Source organism: Buteo buteo, chromosome 6 (genome assembly GCF_964188355.1).
Source record: "Buteo buteo chromosome 6, bButBut1.hap1.1, whole genome shotgun sequence".
Classification (NCBI taxonomy): Eukaryota; Metazoa; Chordata; class Aves; order Accipitriformes; family Accipitridae; genus Buteo; species Buteo buteo.
Genome location: NC_134176.1, coordinates 29787298 through 29801940, shown reverse-complemented (window position 1 = coordinate 29801940; position 14643 = coordinate 29787298). Strand labels below are relative to the sequence as shown.

The 14643-nt window shown below is 35.0% G+C and overlaps 1 protein-coding gene across 2 annotated transcripts in view; it reads left to right on the top strand.

Annotated features, from left to right (window-relative positions):
- The window catches only part of NPAS3 (neuronal PAS domain protein 3), a 623235-nt gene that overhangs the window by 300627 nt on the left and 307965 nt on the right, over positions 1-14643 (top strand). For both annotated transcript variants that reach the window (XM_075030304.1, XM_075030305.1), the window contains one exon: positions 7659-7741. In XM_075030304.1, coding sequence (XP_074886405.1) covers positions 7659-7741 — 83 coding nt within the window. The remainder of the gene's footprint in view (positions 1-7658; positions 7742-14643) is intronic.

Below are 14643 nucleotides of genomic sequence, written 5' to 3'. Positions count from 1 at the left end.
TATCTATTTGTGAGAATGCAATGTAAGTGAACAATCTTTATTAGGATCACAGTTGTTATGCTTGCATTCTGTATAAATTCTTCCTCCTCCTAGATTTTTGGGAGCAAAAGGCAACATTGTAAATATTTGTAAAACAACCAGTATAAAGTCAGTTCAGTTCTGGGAGGTAGTTCTAATTCAGTTGTATCAGAGACAGTGGTCCCTCCCCTCCGTGTAAAGTGCATTTTGCTGCCTTATAGAGAAGCTAATGGCCAGAGTAAACATTAATATTTACCCTTAATTGTTTTATGGGTGGTGTAGTTCTTTTGCTTCTCCTGCTATTGATTTTAATGGAAATTATGTCTTCTTTATTTTCTGCATTGTCCTCTACATGGTGGAGGCTGCATGAAGTTATTCCTTCTGTTTCTCAAGAGTTTTGGCCAATGGTCCTGTATTTCATCGGAGAGGAAGAAAATTAATGCAGGAGTGCAGGCCCTTGTATTTTTTTCTCTGTGCTTCAGTTTAAAGTAGTGGTGATTCTCTCTGCCACACCACTCCCTCAGGTGCTGCCATTCTTGAACTGGAGGCTTAGCCCTCTCCCTGAAGAATTTCATTGTCAAGAAGAGTGGGGGTTCTCCCATGAAGAATTTTAATCACCCTGTCTGTAGCCCTTTTGAAGGAGGCACAATAGTTCCTATAGTAACTACTACAGTGTGGGAGAAAGGCCAGTGCTCCCTCCCCCAGCCACAGATGGAGAACTCTCTTTGCTTAGATGACTGGAAATTCTTGCACAGCAAAGACTTCATCCTTCACAGTGAAAAGAAAAATCTCTGAAATAAACTCTTAAAATGTACAAGTCTTAAAATGTAAGAAACAGTGCTAGTTGAGTTATCAAGTAGAGCACACAAAAATCTCAAATATACTTATTTTTAAGGTGTGTTTAACATTCATTCTTTGGGTTTTTAATTTTAAGAAGTTCAGAAAAGAATAGAGGCACATTTAGGACCTAAGAAATCTTGTCTCCTCCTCCCACCCCCCCTACCCCTACCCCCAAAGAACAAATCCTGTGGGAAGCAGACTTATAAACCAGATGAAAATAATTAGGAAAGGAAAAGGATCAGCTCATAAAATTGATGAAAACTTACATGAAGACAGCCACTTATCTAGTTTCTTTTTACCATTCACTTGAATCTTTTCTAAGGGGAGGACACATTATGTGTCTTCAAATCCATTGATTCCAGTCCAATTAACAAGTGATATAGTGCTTTCTGCTTTTTTGACATTTTAATTTCATCAGTTTTAAGTTATTGAAACTAAAAAAGCTATTAAAAAAAAGTTTAAAAGTATTAAGCAATTTGAATTTGAGAAGCAAATTTCACTAAAAATTCCTTTAATTCCTGGAGCTTCTGATGAAGCATTGTAGGTGAACTACTGAAAATAATAAAACACGCTTGTAATTGTATAACATAACATTTTCTTTAATTAACCGGTACATTCCTGATAACTACTTAGTTATTCCATGGAAAGTTTTGGTTTACTTTCTCAACCATGGATTCCCCAGTAATGAATACATGCTCTGTACCAGTGACCGGAAGATGGACATCCAGAATAATAGGCATTCGTGTACACAAAAAATAGATTTGAAATGCCATTGTTAGCTTTGTAAGTTGATTATCATATATTGCATTATGCATCTTACATGTAGTCCTCAGTGACAAATTTGTTCTGCTACTTTATTGCTGTGATACTTAGTTGGTAATGGCACAGCATTAATGATTCCCATAGCTTTACTAAACCAAGATAAAATACCTTTCCACATATGTTGCAACTCCATCTGAGATTTATTTCTTCTTCCCATCTGTGAAGGTGGATAAGAGACCTAAATTTTGGATCATATGATGGCTTATGGCGAGGTAGACTGGTGACATCATTTAATTTCTTTGAATACCCTTTCCAAATCAGAGGGCAACATCTCTGCTTACATCATGCTGGTTGCCTATCATTCATCTCACTTTAGATCAGGATCTGAATACATATATCTATGCCTTATGTCCTCAACATACATGTTAGGCAGAGGACTTCACTCTTGCTGGAGATTTCTTTCAAAACAGAATCAGTCATAAATGGGATAGCAAAGAACAATCAATGGAAAAATCCATATCCATCACAAAGTGTTAAATATGAAGTAAAAGAATTAATAAAAAAAAAAAAAAAGCAGCTTTTGTGGATGTTAGCATACATAAATACTGGCCTTTCTTTCTGAACCTAATGTTGTAACACTTTGTCCTTCCCTGACATTGCATCTTCTGTTGTTCAGTTTAGCCTCTCAATCAGTGCCCCTGTCTTTTCTAAAACACAGCTTTTAAGCATCCCAAATTACTTATTATGTCTCATAGGAAAGCCCCAAGGTTTAACAATGACATATCGCCTCTTCCTGTAAAACCACCCTGATTATCACATTCACCTGCACTGTTCTTTCATGAGCATTTGGGATTGTTCCTAGAAATAATAAAAGTTAAATTTTCATGTAGAATCTACTTTACACTAAGGCAATTAATATTAGAAATTGTATTGTAATTTCTATAGACCTTTCTTCTTCTTTGAAACAAAAAATGTTAAGCTCTGGAAAAGAATACTTAAAAGATTATAGCCACACTCGTGCTGTGAACTGCTTTGCACATAGAGTCATCTGAGACAATTCAGACGACTCTACTTCTTATGCTCTCTCATCTGAAATGAACGTGTATTTTGTTGATACCTACAGGGAGAAATATTAGCCAACCCTATGTGAAGCTTCTGTGCAATTAGCCTGATATGGTTACATATTTTGTGAATAAAATGGATAATGTTCGCTTTGGTGGGGTGTTTATAAACTTTCATATTTATGTAGAACTGCTCAGGCTTTGCTAATTAAAGTCTGACTTTACTGGCAGTCATAATTAGAGCTCTTCAAGATTAAAAAAGTGAAACATGAGCTCTGTTTTTTTATAATTCTTCAGGCAGCAGATTACCTACAAGGGTGTAGCAGGATGGCCTTATGTCCACCTCTGCTTCCAAGCTTAAAGAAAGCTGCTGCTCAGAAAAGTCAACAAAGTTTAATAAAAATAAGGATTTTGAGGCTAATTGAGAAAAAGCCTTTATAAGTAAATAATAGTTCAGGGGAATTAATTAAAAAGGTCAGTATAGTTTTTAAAACAAGTTTTAAAATTGTTATCAGAACAACAGAATTTTAAAACTCTTGGTCTGAATTTTACCAAACTTTCCACAAAAACAATTTATGTTGAAAGGTGGCATGCAAACTCTCACAAAAGTATTTTAGAAGGAACTGATTATTGTGCTGGTGATACGTGCTTTCACTCCTAGTGATCAAGGAATACTGCTTCTGCTTAATGAGAACTCTGTCTTCTCTAGTAGAAAGTCACAGTGAACATCAGTCTTTGGTCATTCTGTGCTCCAATAGCTTAGAAGTGAGTTTAAGAGGAAATCCTCTCTCTTCAGGTTGCGTGGAAATCTTTGTTAGGCAGTCTAAATTTTTCTTTTCCATAGTTTCCCACTCTTCCTAGCACAATTGCAAATTCTCTTGAGATTGCATTAAGCATGCTTAGACTGCCCCCAAGACACACTGAAAGGGATGTGGTTCTTCCTTCACCTCATGTATAGCCAGATTAGTCATTAAGGGACGAAATTTAAAGAGGAATTAGTGAGCAGTTAGAATTTTTTCCTTGTTAATAGCTTGTTATGGAATAATCCTATGCCAGGAATAGACATGTCAGTCTGGACTGTAAAACTCATGGCCCAATGCCATGGAAAGTAAAAGATTTTAGTAGACATTTTCCTCTGCTCCAGCACTAGAAAGTCACTATTAACAGTCAATATTTAATGCAAATATTGGTTCAGTCAACTTTTTGATTAACCACAATTGTGCATTCAAACCTTAAGCTTTGTCAATTAAATGTAGACAGCACAAAATATGACCACATGTGAAAAAAGCCTATCTAAAGATAGGCTCTTGTTCATACCACTAAAACAGGAGAAGCTTGGAAGAAGAATTTAACCTGGGTTTGGAACTTGTTTCCTTTGTGACTCCTGTTGCAGTTTGGTATGCATGCTTCAGCCTTCACCACATCCCAATTTCCTCTACTTCCTGCTACTCAAAAGAAGACATTTATTTCATGCATGCAGGACTTTGTTTCTGTAAAGAGTCTGCATTTAAAAAGGAATCTACATTTTTTAAAAAATGTGCATCCAGATCATTAGGTCTGTGAAGGTTGTTGAGCTACGATGATTTATAGATGTTGTGATAGAAATTCTAAATGCCTTGCTTTTCAAGATTTCTGTGAGCAGCTGAGCTGTGGCTGCTGATGGTTCCATCCACAGTATGAGAGATTTAGAGATGACTGGCTGTGGCTTGTGTGATGGAAGCCAGTTCAGTATTTATAGTTTATGTTTTGAAATTGTAGAATAAAATAACATCGTCGCCTGCTTTTTAATCCAACAGTTTCAGTCTATGTCTTCCTTTCATCTATTGTCATGCCAGCAATCCATTCAGTACAAATAAGAGGCTTTCTGCTGTGATTGGACTGTGAGATTGCCATGTTTTTGAAACGTATCAATGTGATATGTATTTGTGTACCCACAATGGTGTATTTCTTCTGATGCAGTTAGGTATCAAGAAATCTTGAAAGCTCGAGTAAGTGAAATAATGAAGCAATGTAGTCAGAAGATCAAATAAAAAAAGTTTGTTTCCCTTATTCTAGGTTTACCTCAATATTCTTGTCTCATTCCTCAAAATGTGAAGAATGATAGTTAGGAAAATGAATGAAATGCAGAGAGTGCATATTTAACACCTATTCAGTTACCAAAAAAGAGTCACAGTATGGCTACCAGAAGCATAATGGTTTTCTGTTTAACATATTTATGCTGGTTGTAAAATTAGGAACTGTCATGACAACTCCACATCACCTGAGTAAGTGCAAGACACATAAATCAGAGTTCTACTGCTATAAAAATGTCAATGAACTGAATGGCATGAAAGTACTACAAGATATTTGTCTATGTGTATACCAGCCACTAGGATGAAGGCATTGATGGAGGATTTAATTGACAAATTTTAAAGCTAAGATTTGGCCCTCTGTTGTTTTCTAGTTAACTCACTGACCTTGAAGTGTTTTAATTTGAGGTATAGAACTGAGAGTGTCCCAAGTATGAAGAACTGATGACTTACCTGTAAATATCATTTAAGGATACTGTTTTAAAAAGTGTTGCACTGTCTTCATGAACTTTATTCAAGTTATGATACCCACATGCTAAAACACATGCAATGAACAATTAACATCATAGAACTGGAAGCGATATTCAATATGTAATGGATACCGTTTAAATGCTAGGGGATTGTAAAGGAAGGATATGGGGCAGGAATCACAAAATTAATCGGAAGGCAAATTCCAAATGATGATGTGTTCAGACAATGCATGGAAAATATAACAATACAGTCTAGATGGAAGAATGAAAAGAGGTAAAGGATTTCAGGGAGGTTTTGTGATTTTGGGGGGTTTTTTGCTTTTTACAATGCTTTTACAGAGACTACTATGAAGCAATGCCTAGCAGGCCAAAACTGAATTTCCTTTTTGTTTCTAGATGATAAATGAAATGACCATACAAAGTACAGTGCTAACTGATAGCAATCATAATGGGAATACTGATAATCTTTACAGTGCTATATATTTTGTTTAGTCATACAACTAAAGCTAAAGTTTCCCTCAGAAATATAGGTACAACTCTGGTTTAAGCAAACATTTGATAATGTATCTGGAGGCAGAGTAAGGACAAAAGAAGGATCATCTTTAAGTCTGCCTGCAAAAAGGAAAGTTAAAGGAGTCTAAGTTGCTTGAAAATTTAATGTGGTCTCTTTTTTTTCATGAAATAAGCATTGCTGTTTATAGTAGGCTTCACTACAGCTATAGAAAAGATGAAACATTGCAAAGAGAAGTGAAATGATTTAGAATCAGAAGGCTGATAGAGAAAAATATAAGACCAACTAAGTACCTAAAACTTGTAAAATGATATTATGTGGACATGTCTGGTCAGTCACTATACTAACTGAAGTTAAAAAAAAAAAGCAAACAAGTACAGCAGTTGGTCTATTACCAACTTTAGTTGCAATGTAAAGCAGAAGTCTTGAAGAAGACTTTTCTCTTAAGTTGTTGGCATCTATGTCCTTGAATGCCTTCAGAGAAAAGAGGAGGACTTAGAAAATACTGGCGCTACAGCAGTCACCATTTGTAATTATGAGCTATTGCCTGAATCTATTAGCAATGAAGCCACCTGTTTGCCCAGTATAAATAGCTTAGAATTTCCTGCAAGGAAATTACATGAAGCATCAATAAGGAATGATATTACATTTTTAGGTCAATATGACTATCATTACTTGGCATTTATCTTTTCTTACTGATATCATGTTTGGCAGCCAGTATCATAGAAGACTAAGAAATTGTTGCTCTGTATTTTGTTTTCATTGGTGTTAAATTAGCCTGTTCTGTAATGGCAGTCATCCATTCTGCTTGTTTTAGCGGATCCCTGTTATTTAATTTTTCTTATCACACGTTGTAAACAGAGCAATACGTAGAGATGCAGTAGTGCTGTGATGGTTCCAGAGGCATTAGACCATCATGCTCTTTGGATGTAAATGTTTTTCTGTGCACTTTAGAAGGGTGCAGGATGAACTTCACCTCTTCTCTCTTCTATGGGTATGCCTGGCTTTGACACTAAGACAGGAGAGGAAGGGAAAGTTCCTGCAGCCCTGTGCCATGTTCTCCGTGCTCTAGCTTTCTCTGGTCATGTGGCAAAGACAGCCTAGACCTAAGAAGAAACATCAGCTTGCAGTAGATGCCTACATTTGGTTATACTCAGACTCGATTGCTGGCTTTGTGCTCCTGGCATAGAAAGATTAACGAAATACTAGTTTTATGATTTCTCAGCCTTTTTTGTACTCACTACTGCCTTTGAAACATAACGCCTTATTACTCACTTGGTACTTTTAAACTATATAATTTAAAAGTAGAAGCTGAAGTTTCAAGTACCTGTTCCAGCAACTAACATGGATATCTGGGATACTATACTACTTCCCTATGCTTAGCAATAACTTTGATATCTCAGATATGTTTACAAATGTTGACTTTTTAATGTTGTGTTTACTTCATTTCAGTTTCAAATAAGATGAATAACATATTCAGATAAATCTCTCATATCTTCCTACCTCCTGAGTAATATTTAGTTCTCATTCCCACATTTCAAAACATTTCCATTATGTGTAGCTTCTTTTTCAATAGTATTTTTCACTAAATTCTGCATGCTGTCATCACCATGTACAAAAAACCTTCTACAGGGACTTGGAATATATTTGAATAAATGATCAATTTCCAGAGTTCTTGGACATTTAAATAGGTGTGGGTTGGTTTTTTTTGGGGGGGGAGGGGGAGCGGGGGGGATATTTTTATCCTTCAAATTTGAGTCACTGAAAATTACATACAAATTTTATTTACTATATGCAAGGCAAATTTGAAATTAACACTGGTGTATAAAATGCAAAACATATTTAAATAGTTAATGTCAAATGGTATGATCAGGAGCACATTAGACATGAATGTACAGACCTTGCAACATAACTGTTTTTTATTCAGTTATAGGTGCCCAGCGCAGGAGAAGTCCCAGTGCCCTTGCCATTGAAGTATTTGAATCACATTTGGGAAGTCATATTTTACAGGTAAAAAAATGGCTTTTCCAAGAAAAATCAAAATAACTAGCCAGTCATATTTCTGCTAATAATTTAAATAGTATTGTTTTCAGCACTTATATTAATGAGGGGGGTTGTTTTAAGCTCATATTTCCTTCTTTTTAGAAAGCCCATGATTGGGAGAATGTTAATGAGACGGAGGGCAAGTATTATTTAGCAGAATCATAATATTTTGCTGTTTAGAACTGTGCAATAAGTGTTTGCTCACAGAATGCCTTTATGTATTTGTATGTATGTGTGCACAAAACAGTATTTTGTGTTGGTAATTTGATTTGCCTTATGTGTCACGTATAGATTTAGGGGTTTTTTCCCTCACTTTGGTTTATGAGCACTGCTTTCCTCCCTGATATCCCAGTTGTCACAATTATATATCACAAATTTGCAACAATCTGCAAAGAGAAAAAAATGAACAGCGGCATGCCTCTTAGGTGTCCTTAGCAATGAGATAAAAACTAATCTGATATTTGTCAAAGAATTTAGTCACACTGTACAAGTTGTTATATTCCAGGAAGATTAAACTGAAAAACAATGACCTGATGGAAACATTCTTATGCATGCTTTGTTTGGTCAGGGTTACTACAACCTTTCTTAGGTTGTGGTAATCAAACATGGAGCAGAAGCAGTTAAGAACAAAATGTGATGTGTTTTGTCAGCAGGGCGAAAAACCCAGCACTACGGAAATAAAAACCGTGTAGTCTTTTCTAAGTGCGGCACTGAATAACTACTGTTATTTAACAACGTACACAGCTTCTCAATGCAAATATATTGCTTGGTGTATTATCTTTTGAGAGGTACAAAAGAGGTAAATTAGGATATTATCATGAGAAATATTCCACTTAATTTGAAATGATTGAGAGCTATTTCTCTGTACTACCTCAGCTGTGGCATTCAAAAGCACTATGGATAATGTCAGATTTTTCACATCTTTATAAAGTAACTAAATGCAGAATAGCAACAAAGATAATTTTAGGAAAACATGAAAACATGAAATTAACTAGTAGAATGAATTTCTCTTTGGAACAAAAATCATGAATGAAATTATTTACTTAGTTGTACACCCTTGGCAGAGGTCTAGGTCAAGTTTTTGATTTTGTAAGCAAATACTTGTGTTTTAGTTACTGTATCAAAGACATCTGCATCAGTATCTACAGCCCTGTGTTTGCATATTAGACAGAAACACTGTTATGCTCTCTTATAAATGTAGAAAAAATGAAGAAATAGCAGTTTTGTGATATTTCAGTTTAAGTAATTTGTCAGTGTGTTATTTTGAGTATGGAAATATGTACTATATATCCTAAAGGTATGTTTATTACAATATGAATTAGAACAATTATCTAGATAAAACCTCATTGAGACTGATTTACATACACTTCTTAAGTATTAGGTATGACCCTTTATGGATGAAAATGAAAAAACATAGGATGCCCACTTTGAAAACTATGTGACATTTGAGTTTTTCACTTATTGTGTATTAAAGCAATTAGTGATTTTCTTACTTATTTAAGCTAGATTCTCCTTTTGGATTTTATTTTTTGTACTTATATGTGATAAATTAAGGTGTTTTCGGGATATAACTTTATCATGCTACTAGTAAAAAAACCCCTGTATTGCAGTTGTACCTGTAATTGAGGATCTTCAGTCAAAATTACCATCAGCATCATATTGAATGTCTGTTGAGGTGTGGCCTTTTCAGAGAGGGTGGTGCTTTTACCAAATTACTCCCATTAATCTCTCAATTGATAATAGAAAGTTCCACTCTGACATTTAAAAGAGAATAGACTCTTGATGATGGATAAAGGACAAAATGAATTAATAATGGTGGCAAGTTTATCATGATATGTTAAAAATCTTGTCTTATTTTAGCAGAGTAATCAACACTTGGAAGGAAAGTCTATGTCATGCATTCAAATGCACAACTTTTAACATATCTGAACAAACTTCAAAGTACTGCCTTGTGGTCTTATAGGTAGAAAGATAATCTCCAGAATTCAAAGTGGTTTGTAAAACAACAGTCAAACAGATTCCGTGGTGGAATACAGTTCTAACAAGTTCTCATTTAGTCTGCTGCTCCTAGAAATGATTTCAAAGCAGTATTATGATAAGTATTGTTTGCAAGTGAAGTAAAAAACCTTGATTATACCTTGGGAATAGCTGTGTTTGATTTCAGAGTCTGCTGAGGTAGTTGAATTAATAGTTAGTTTGTTTAATCCCTTTTGCTATTAATATTTTGAAGACTGGGTTAAGTGTAAGCTCAGAAATTAAGAAGCCTCTCTAATCCTTCTAATATTTTGATACTTCAAAATTTATTGAGAGACACATGAGAAGCATAATACAGTATGTTTTTAAAAAGTAGATATAGTTTATTTACAGTCACGTTGTAAAAACAGAAATGGAGGTGCATCTTGTGATATTTTACATCTTGATTCTACAAGCAAGTAGTGTCAGCTAGTCATGCCAAAAAATTTCCAAGCCACAGCTGATTGCTGTATATCATGCTGAATAGATGCCCGCAGTAGGTTTGAAGCCAAAGACACTGTCCACTGTGTGCTTGTGGGAAAAAAGACACCACAAAACGTGAATGACCAAATGCTATTATATCAGAATCTTCATGTCAGGGCACAAAGTCTTCTAAATGTTTTCTAAGTTAAATCACCTGAACAATGAACAGTAGAAATGCTTGTAATAGAGGAGAAAAATAGATAATGGCAATACATTAATTAATTTTTTACTAGACTTTAATTTGCCAAATTGTGTGCTTCATTATCTTCTACATTCTTCTTCTGCAAAGAATGAGAATAGACTTCAGTAAAGACATCCTCAGTTTTATATTTCTGTATATATATTTTATATTTGTTTATTAAATAAATCCAGTAAAAAAGTATTACTTCTGGTACCTGCTATTCAAAAACTTGGCTGAAACTAGTTGTAAAAATTAGCAAGACGTTTATAATTTTTTTCAAGGCCCCTGGATTTTTTCTGTAACTTCATTGCTGTTGAGAAGGTGTGGAAAAGGGTCAGTAACCCCATATTCTTCATATAATCAGGAATGATCAGGAAATGTAGAACTAAATATAGAGAAAAGGGAAAGTTACTGAATATATTTGCATATGCAAATTAGCTTAATTGATACTGCTTGCCTCTACAGGGATTTTTCATTACAAACTGGAGTGCTACATTGTTCAGCTCATATTGAGTAATTTAGTAACTAATGAGACCAGTTTGCACTAATTTGCATATGATAAATGAGCTTAATTGCAGTAAATAACTTGGAGGCATAATTACTTAATTTTCCTGTGTTGCATGGCTTTTAAGTTCACGTATGAACAACTCAAGATAATTTTGCATATTTAAATTAGTTGCTTTTAAAATTCTTGAACAAAAAAGAACACACCTTACAATTTGAACTGTAAACCAATTAAAAGTAAAATTTACAGTATTTTCAAATAAAATTTAATATTTTAAAAAATATATATTTCTTCCTTTAAAAATACTAATGCCTTCTTAAAGAATAAATATTTGGAATTCAACACAATGGAATAGTTTTAAAGTCAGAACAGCATAGAAAGATGGTATTAGTAATAATAATAGAACTGTGTATCTGAACTGTAGTGAGCGGTAACATTTTGTATTCCTGCATACAAAAGTGATAACTTTCATAATTGCATTCTTTGCTTCAGCAGTGCCTATTCAACTGTTGAGAAACTGTAACAATTTCATATAGCATTATATTATCGTACATCATAACTTAGACACTAGTTGTCTTAAATGGTCTATACTGTCCTACCTCCACCTAGTTTTGTGTGAAGAAGTCCTTAAATTGGAGAGATACTGAAGTGTCAGTGCAACAAAGATGTCTCTTTTTTTCCTCTTTCTTTTTTCCTTTTTTTTTGGGGGGGGCGGGGGGTAGACTTGGTCAATAGTGAAAGATTTCATTTCATTTCTGCTATGTCCCTAAAGTTACTGCCCATTAGATACTTTTGATAGAATTGATAGAATTGAACTACTGAACTAAAAAGGAAAAAATCTCAAATGCCCAACTACCAATCTTATGAAAAATTCAGTCCCATAGCAAAATCTGTTGTGCATCTATGATTATCTATGATTTACAAGTGGATGGCAATCACTGAATTCTCCATCTATGCCATAAAGGGGCCCACCTACTTTCCTAGAAGCTTTTTCCAAGCCTTGTTGAATGATATCTTGGAAATTTTATGCGACTTGCATTTCCCTTTCACTTTATATTGTACCTTTTTCTGCCATTAAGGAAGTATTTTGTGATGAGCAAAGGTCTTAGTAATTGCAGTATCAGATGCAACTAGGGGAAAAAAAAAAGATCAGGTTCCTATTAAGATCAAAGGAAAGACAGCCTCAGCACAAACATTCTGACTCTATAGACTGTATTCTTCATCATCACTGAGTCAAGAGCCACAAGATACGAACCACTTCGCTTGGTTGGAGTGATTCACAATTCAGAGAGGATACCTGTAGTGGATGTGTCCAAGATGACCCAGCAAAGTCATCTGTAGTACGTACAAGGCCTGTAAGCCCTTGTTTTACTTCCTAGCAGCCTCTGTATCAGCACAGACTTGATCATGTAATTTAACCCTAGAATGGGAGCAGAATTTGAACTACTTGGAAGCTACATATGGCTCAACTGCTGCAATTTGGCCTTTCTCCATGCAGTGGTCCCAGGCTTTCTGTGAATGAAAGGCAATCTGATATTTTGTAAACATACTTCACATCCTTTTCACTCCACTGGAAGCCTCATCTTGTGGTTGGAACTTCATGGAGATGTAATCGTGTCTTTACCTCCACCCTATAGAGGAATAACATCCATTGACGTTATTTCAGCTTTTCTGTATTTAAAGTCATCAAACAAACAAACCACCCACAGACTATGGACATAAGAAGCCTGATGAATTGCTAGCATTGTGAACAATTGAAAGATGTCCCTCATTCTGATAGCTTTATATTCTTTTTTTTTTTAAATTACTTTTATTAATGCATCCAGCACTGTAACAGTAAAAGTAAAGTGAAATGATACAAATATAGCCTGTATGTCAACATAGTATACTACTGTTCTTCAGAGTGGGTCCCTTATTAATTGTGAGGTAAATGTGCAGGATGAATGCAGCATCTCTGGTTTCTGATGAATCATTCCAGGTGATGACACTACCATATAGAGTAGCTTAGACTATTTCTCGGTCACTGGGTTATTTTCTGGAGCATGTCAGATAAGCTTAAGTTTCCTCAGAGAAAAGGAAAATTAATAACAGTCTCTTCACTCCAAGTGAGCACTCCGTTAGTCTTCTGTTTGCAGATAGCTACTACCCCATCCACCTGCACTCCTAAACTAAAAGAAAGCTGTGTCTATAATTGTGTTTTAGAGACTGATCCATCCCACTGCCTGAGCTGTGCAATAGCTGCAAATAACAGATGGCATCATACATGTCATACTCTCAGAAGTACTCGTGGTCACATGAATGGTCAACTGAATGCTAACAAATATTGTTAATATCTCAACAGTTACAAAACAAAAGGTTTTTTCCCATATTCAACCAGAAAAATTGGAAGTTGTTATCGGGAAAATGTTTCCACATTTTCCTCAAGTTAATGCAGTTTTATCATCCAGTTTATAATGTTATCAAATACAGAAGGTGTAGAAACAAATACCCAATTTGAAGGAAACTTTCATATCAGAGTTTTTTTCTTTGCTGTCCAAATCAGTCTTGTCCTTCTTTTCTGTTATTATTTTTGCAGTAGTGTTCACACTCCTTATACGACAATGGTATTCTATCAAGCTTGGCATAGACAAAAACTGGAAAGAATTCACTGTACAATTTTACTACAATATTTAGTCATGTTTGGAACATGTTGCTATTTCCCTATAATAACTATTTTAGAATATAACAAGACAATGACACTCTTCATTTTTTCTAAAAACATCTTGCTGGAGAGCATGCGGGCAAAGTTTTCCATACATTGTAAATGTGCATGTTTAGCATACATACAGTTTAGATTGTGCAAAACCTGTGAATCTTTTTTATTAAGACAAAATAGAGATTAGTGAACAGAGCAAGATATTTACATCTTTGCAGTAATGAATGATTGTGTGTATGAATGTACAAGAGTTGCACACAATTAATAGTGTCACGGAGAAACAGAGTTTTCTCCTGTAGTGGAAGCAAGTACTAATACTTTGCCCTGTAAGCACACTGTTAGGAATTAAAATTGACCAAACAGTATGGATAATCATAATTGAATAAGGGATAATCATAATTGAACAAGAAATTACATGGTTCTAAAATTTGCCTGCCCTCACAAATGTTTGAGTATTGTAAAAATTTGGAGTGTTTTAATTAGATATAAGCAGTAGAAAACAAGTACAAGTTGATGTTAAGTTTAGAGGTAGTTCTGTGGCTGGCTAGGTTATAGCTGAGTGGAAATCTCATGTCTTCCAGTGTTTGAATTATTATAGGGAGCCCATCTGACAAGAAAATGAAAAAAGTGGGAAAATAGACAGGAAAGTGTTGGAGTGCTATAAAATATTAGGGAGAAGATTTATCTTCTCATTTGCTATTTTCAGTTGCTCTGAGTATTACATAATGAGGTTATCTCTGTATAACACTAGTCAACACAGAAACAGTGACATGAGACTAAAGGTGAGGGAGCAGCAGATGGTAGTGCTGATGGAGGATTTTTCCAGGCTGTAAAAGGTGTTAGCAGAAAAGACTTCTACTGGCTTGGAGATTTGTGAAGGGCAGTTGCTAATGATGATGTCAGTGATACACTTTGTGAGGATGAAGGAGACCATTCAGCTTCTTGCAGTCTGCATTGGGTTAAAGGGGTAGACTACCAACTGACCTCTGTTA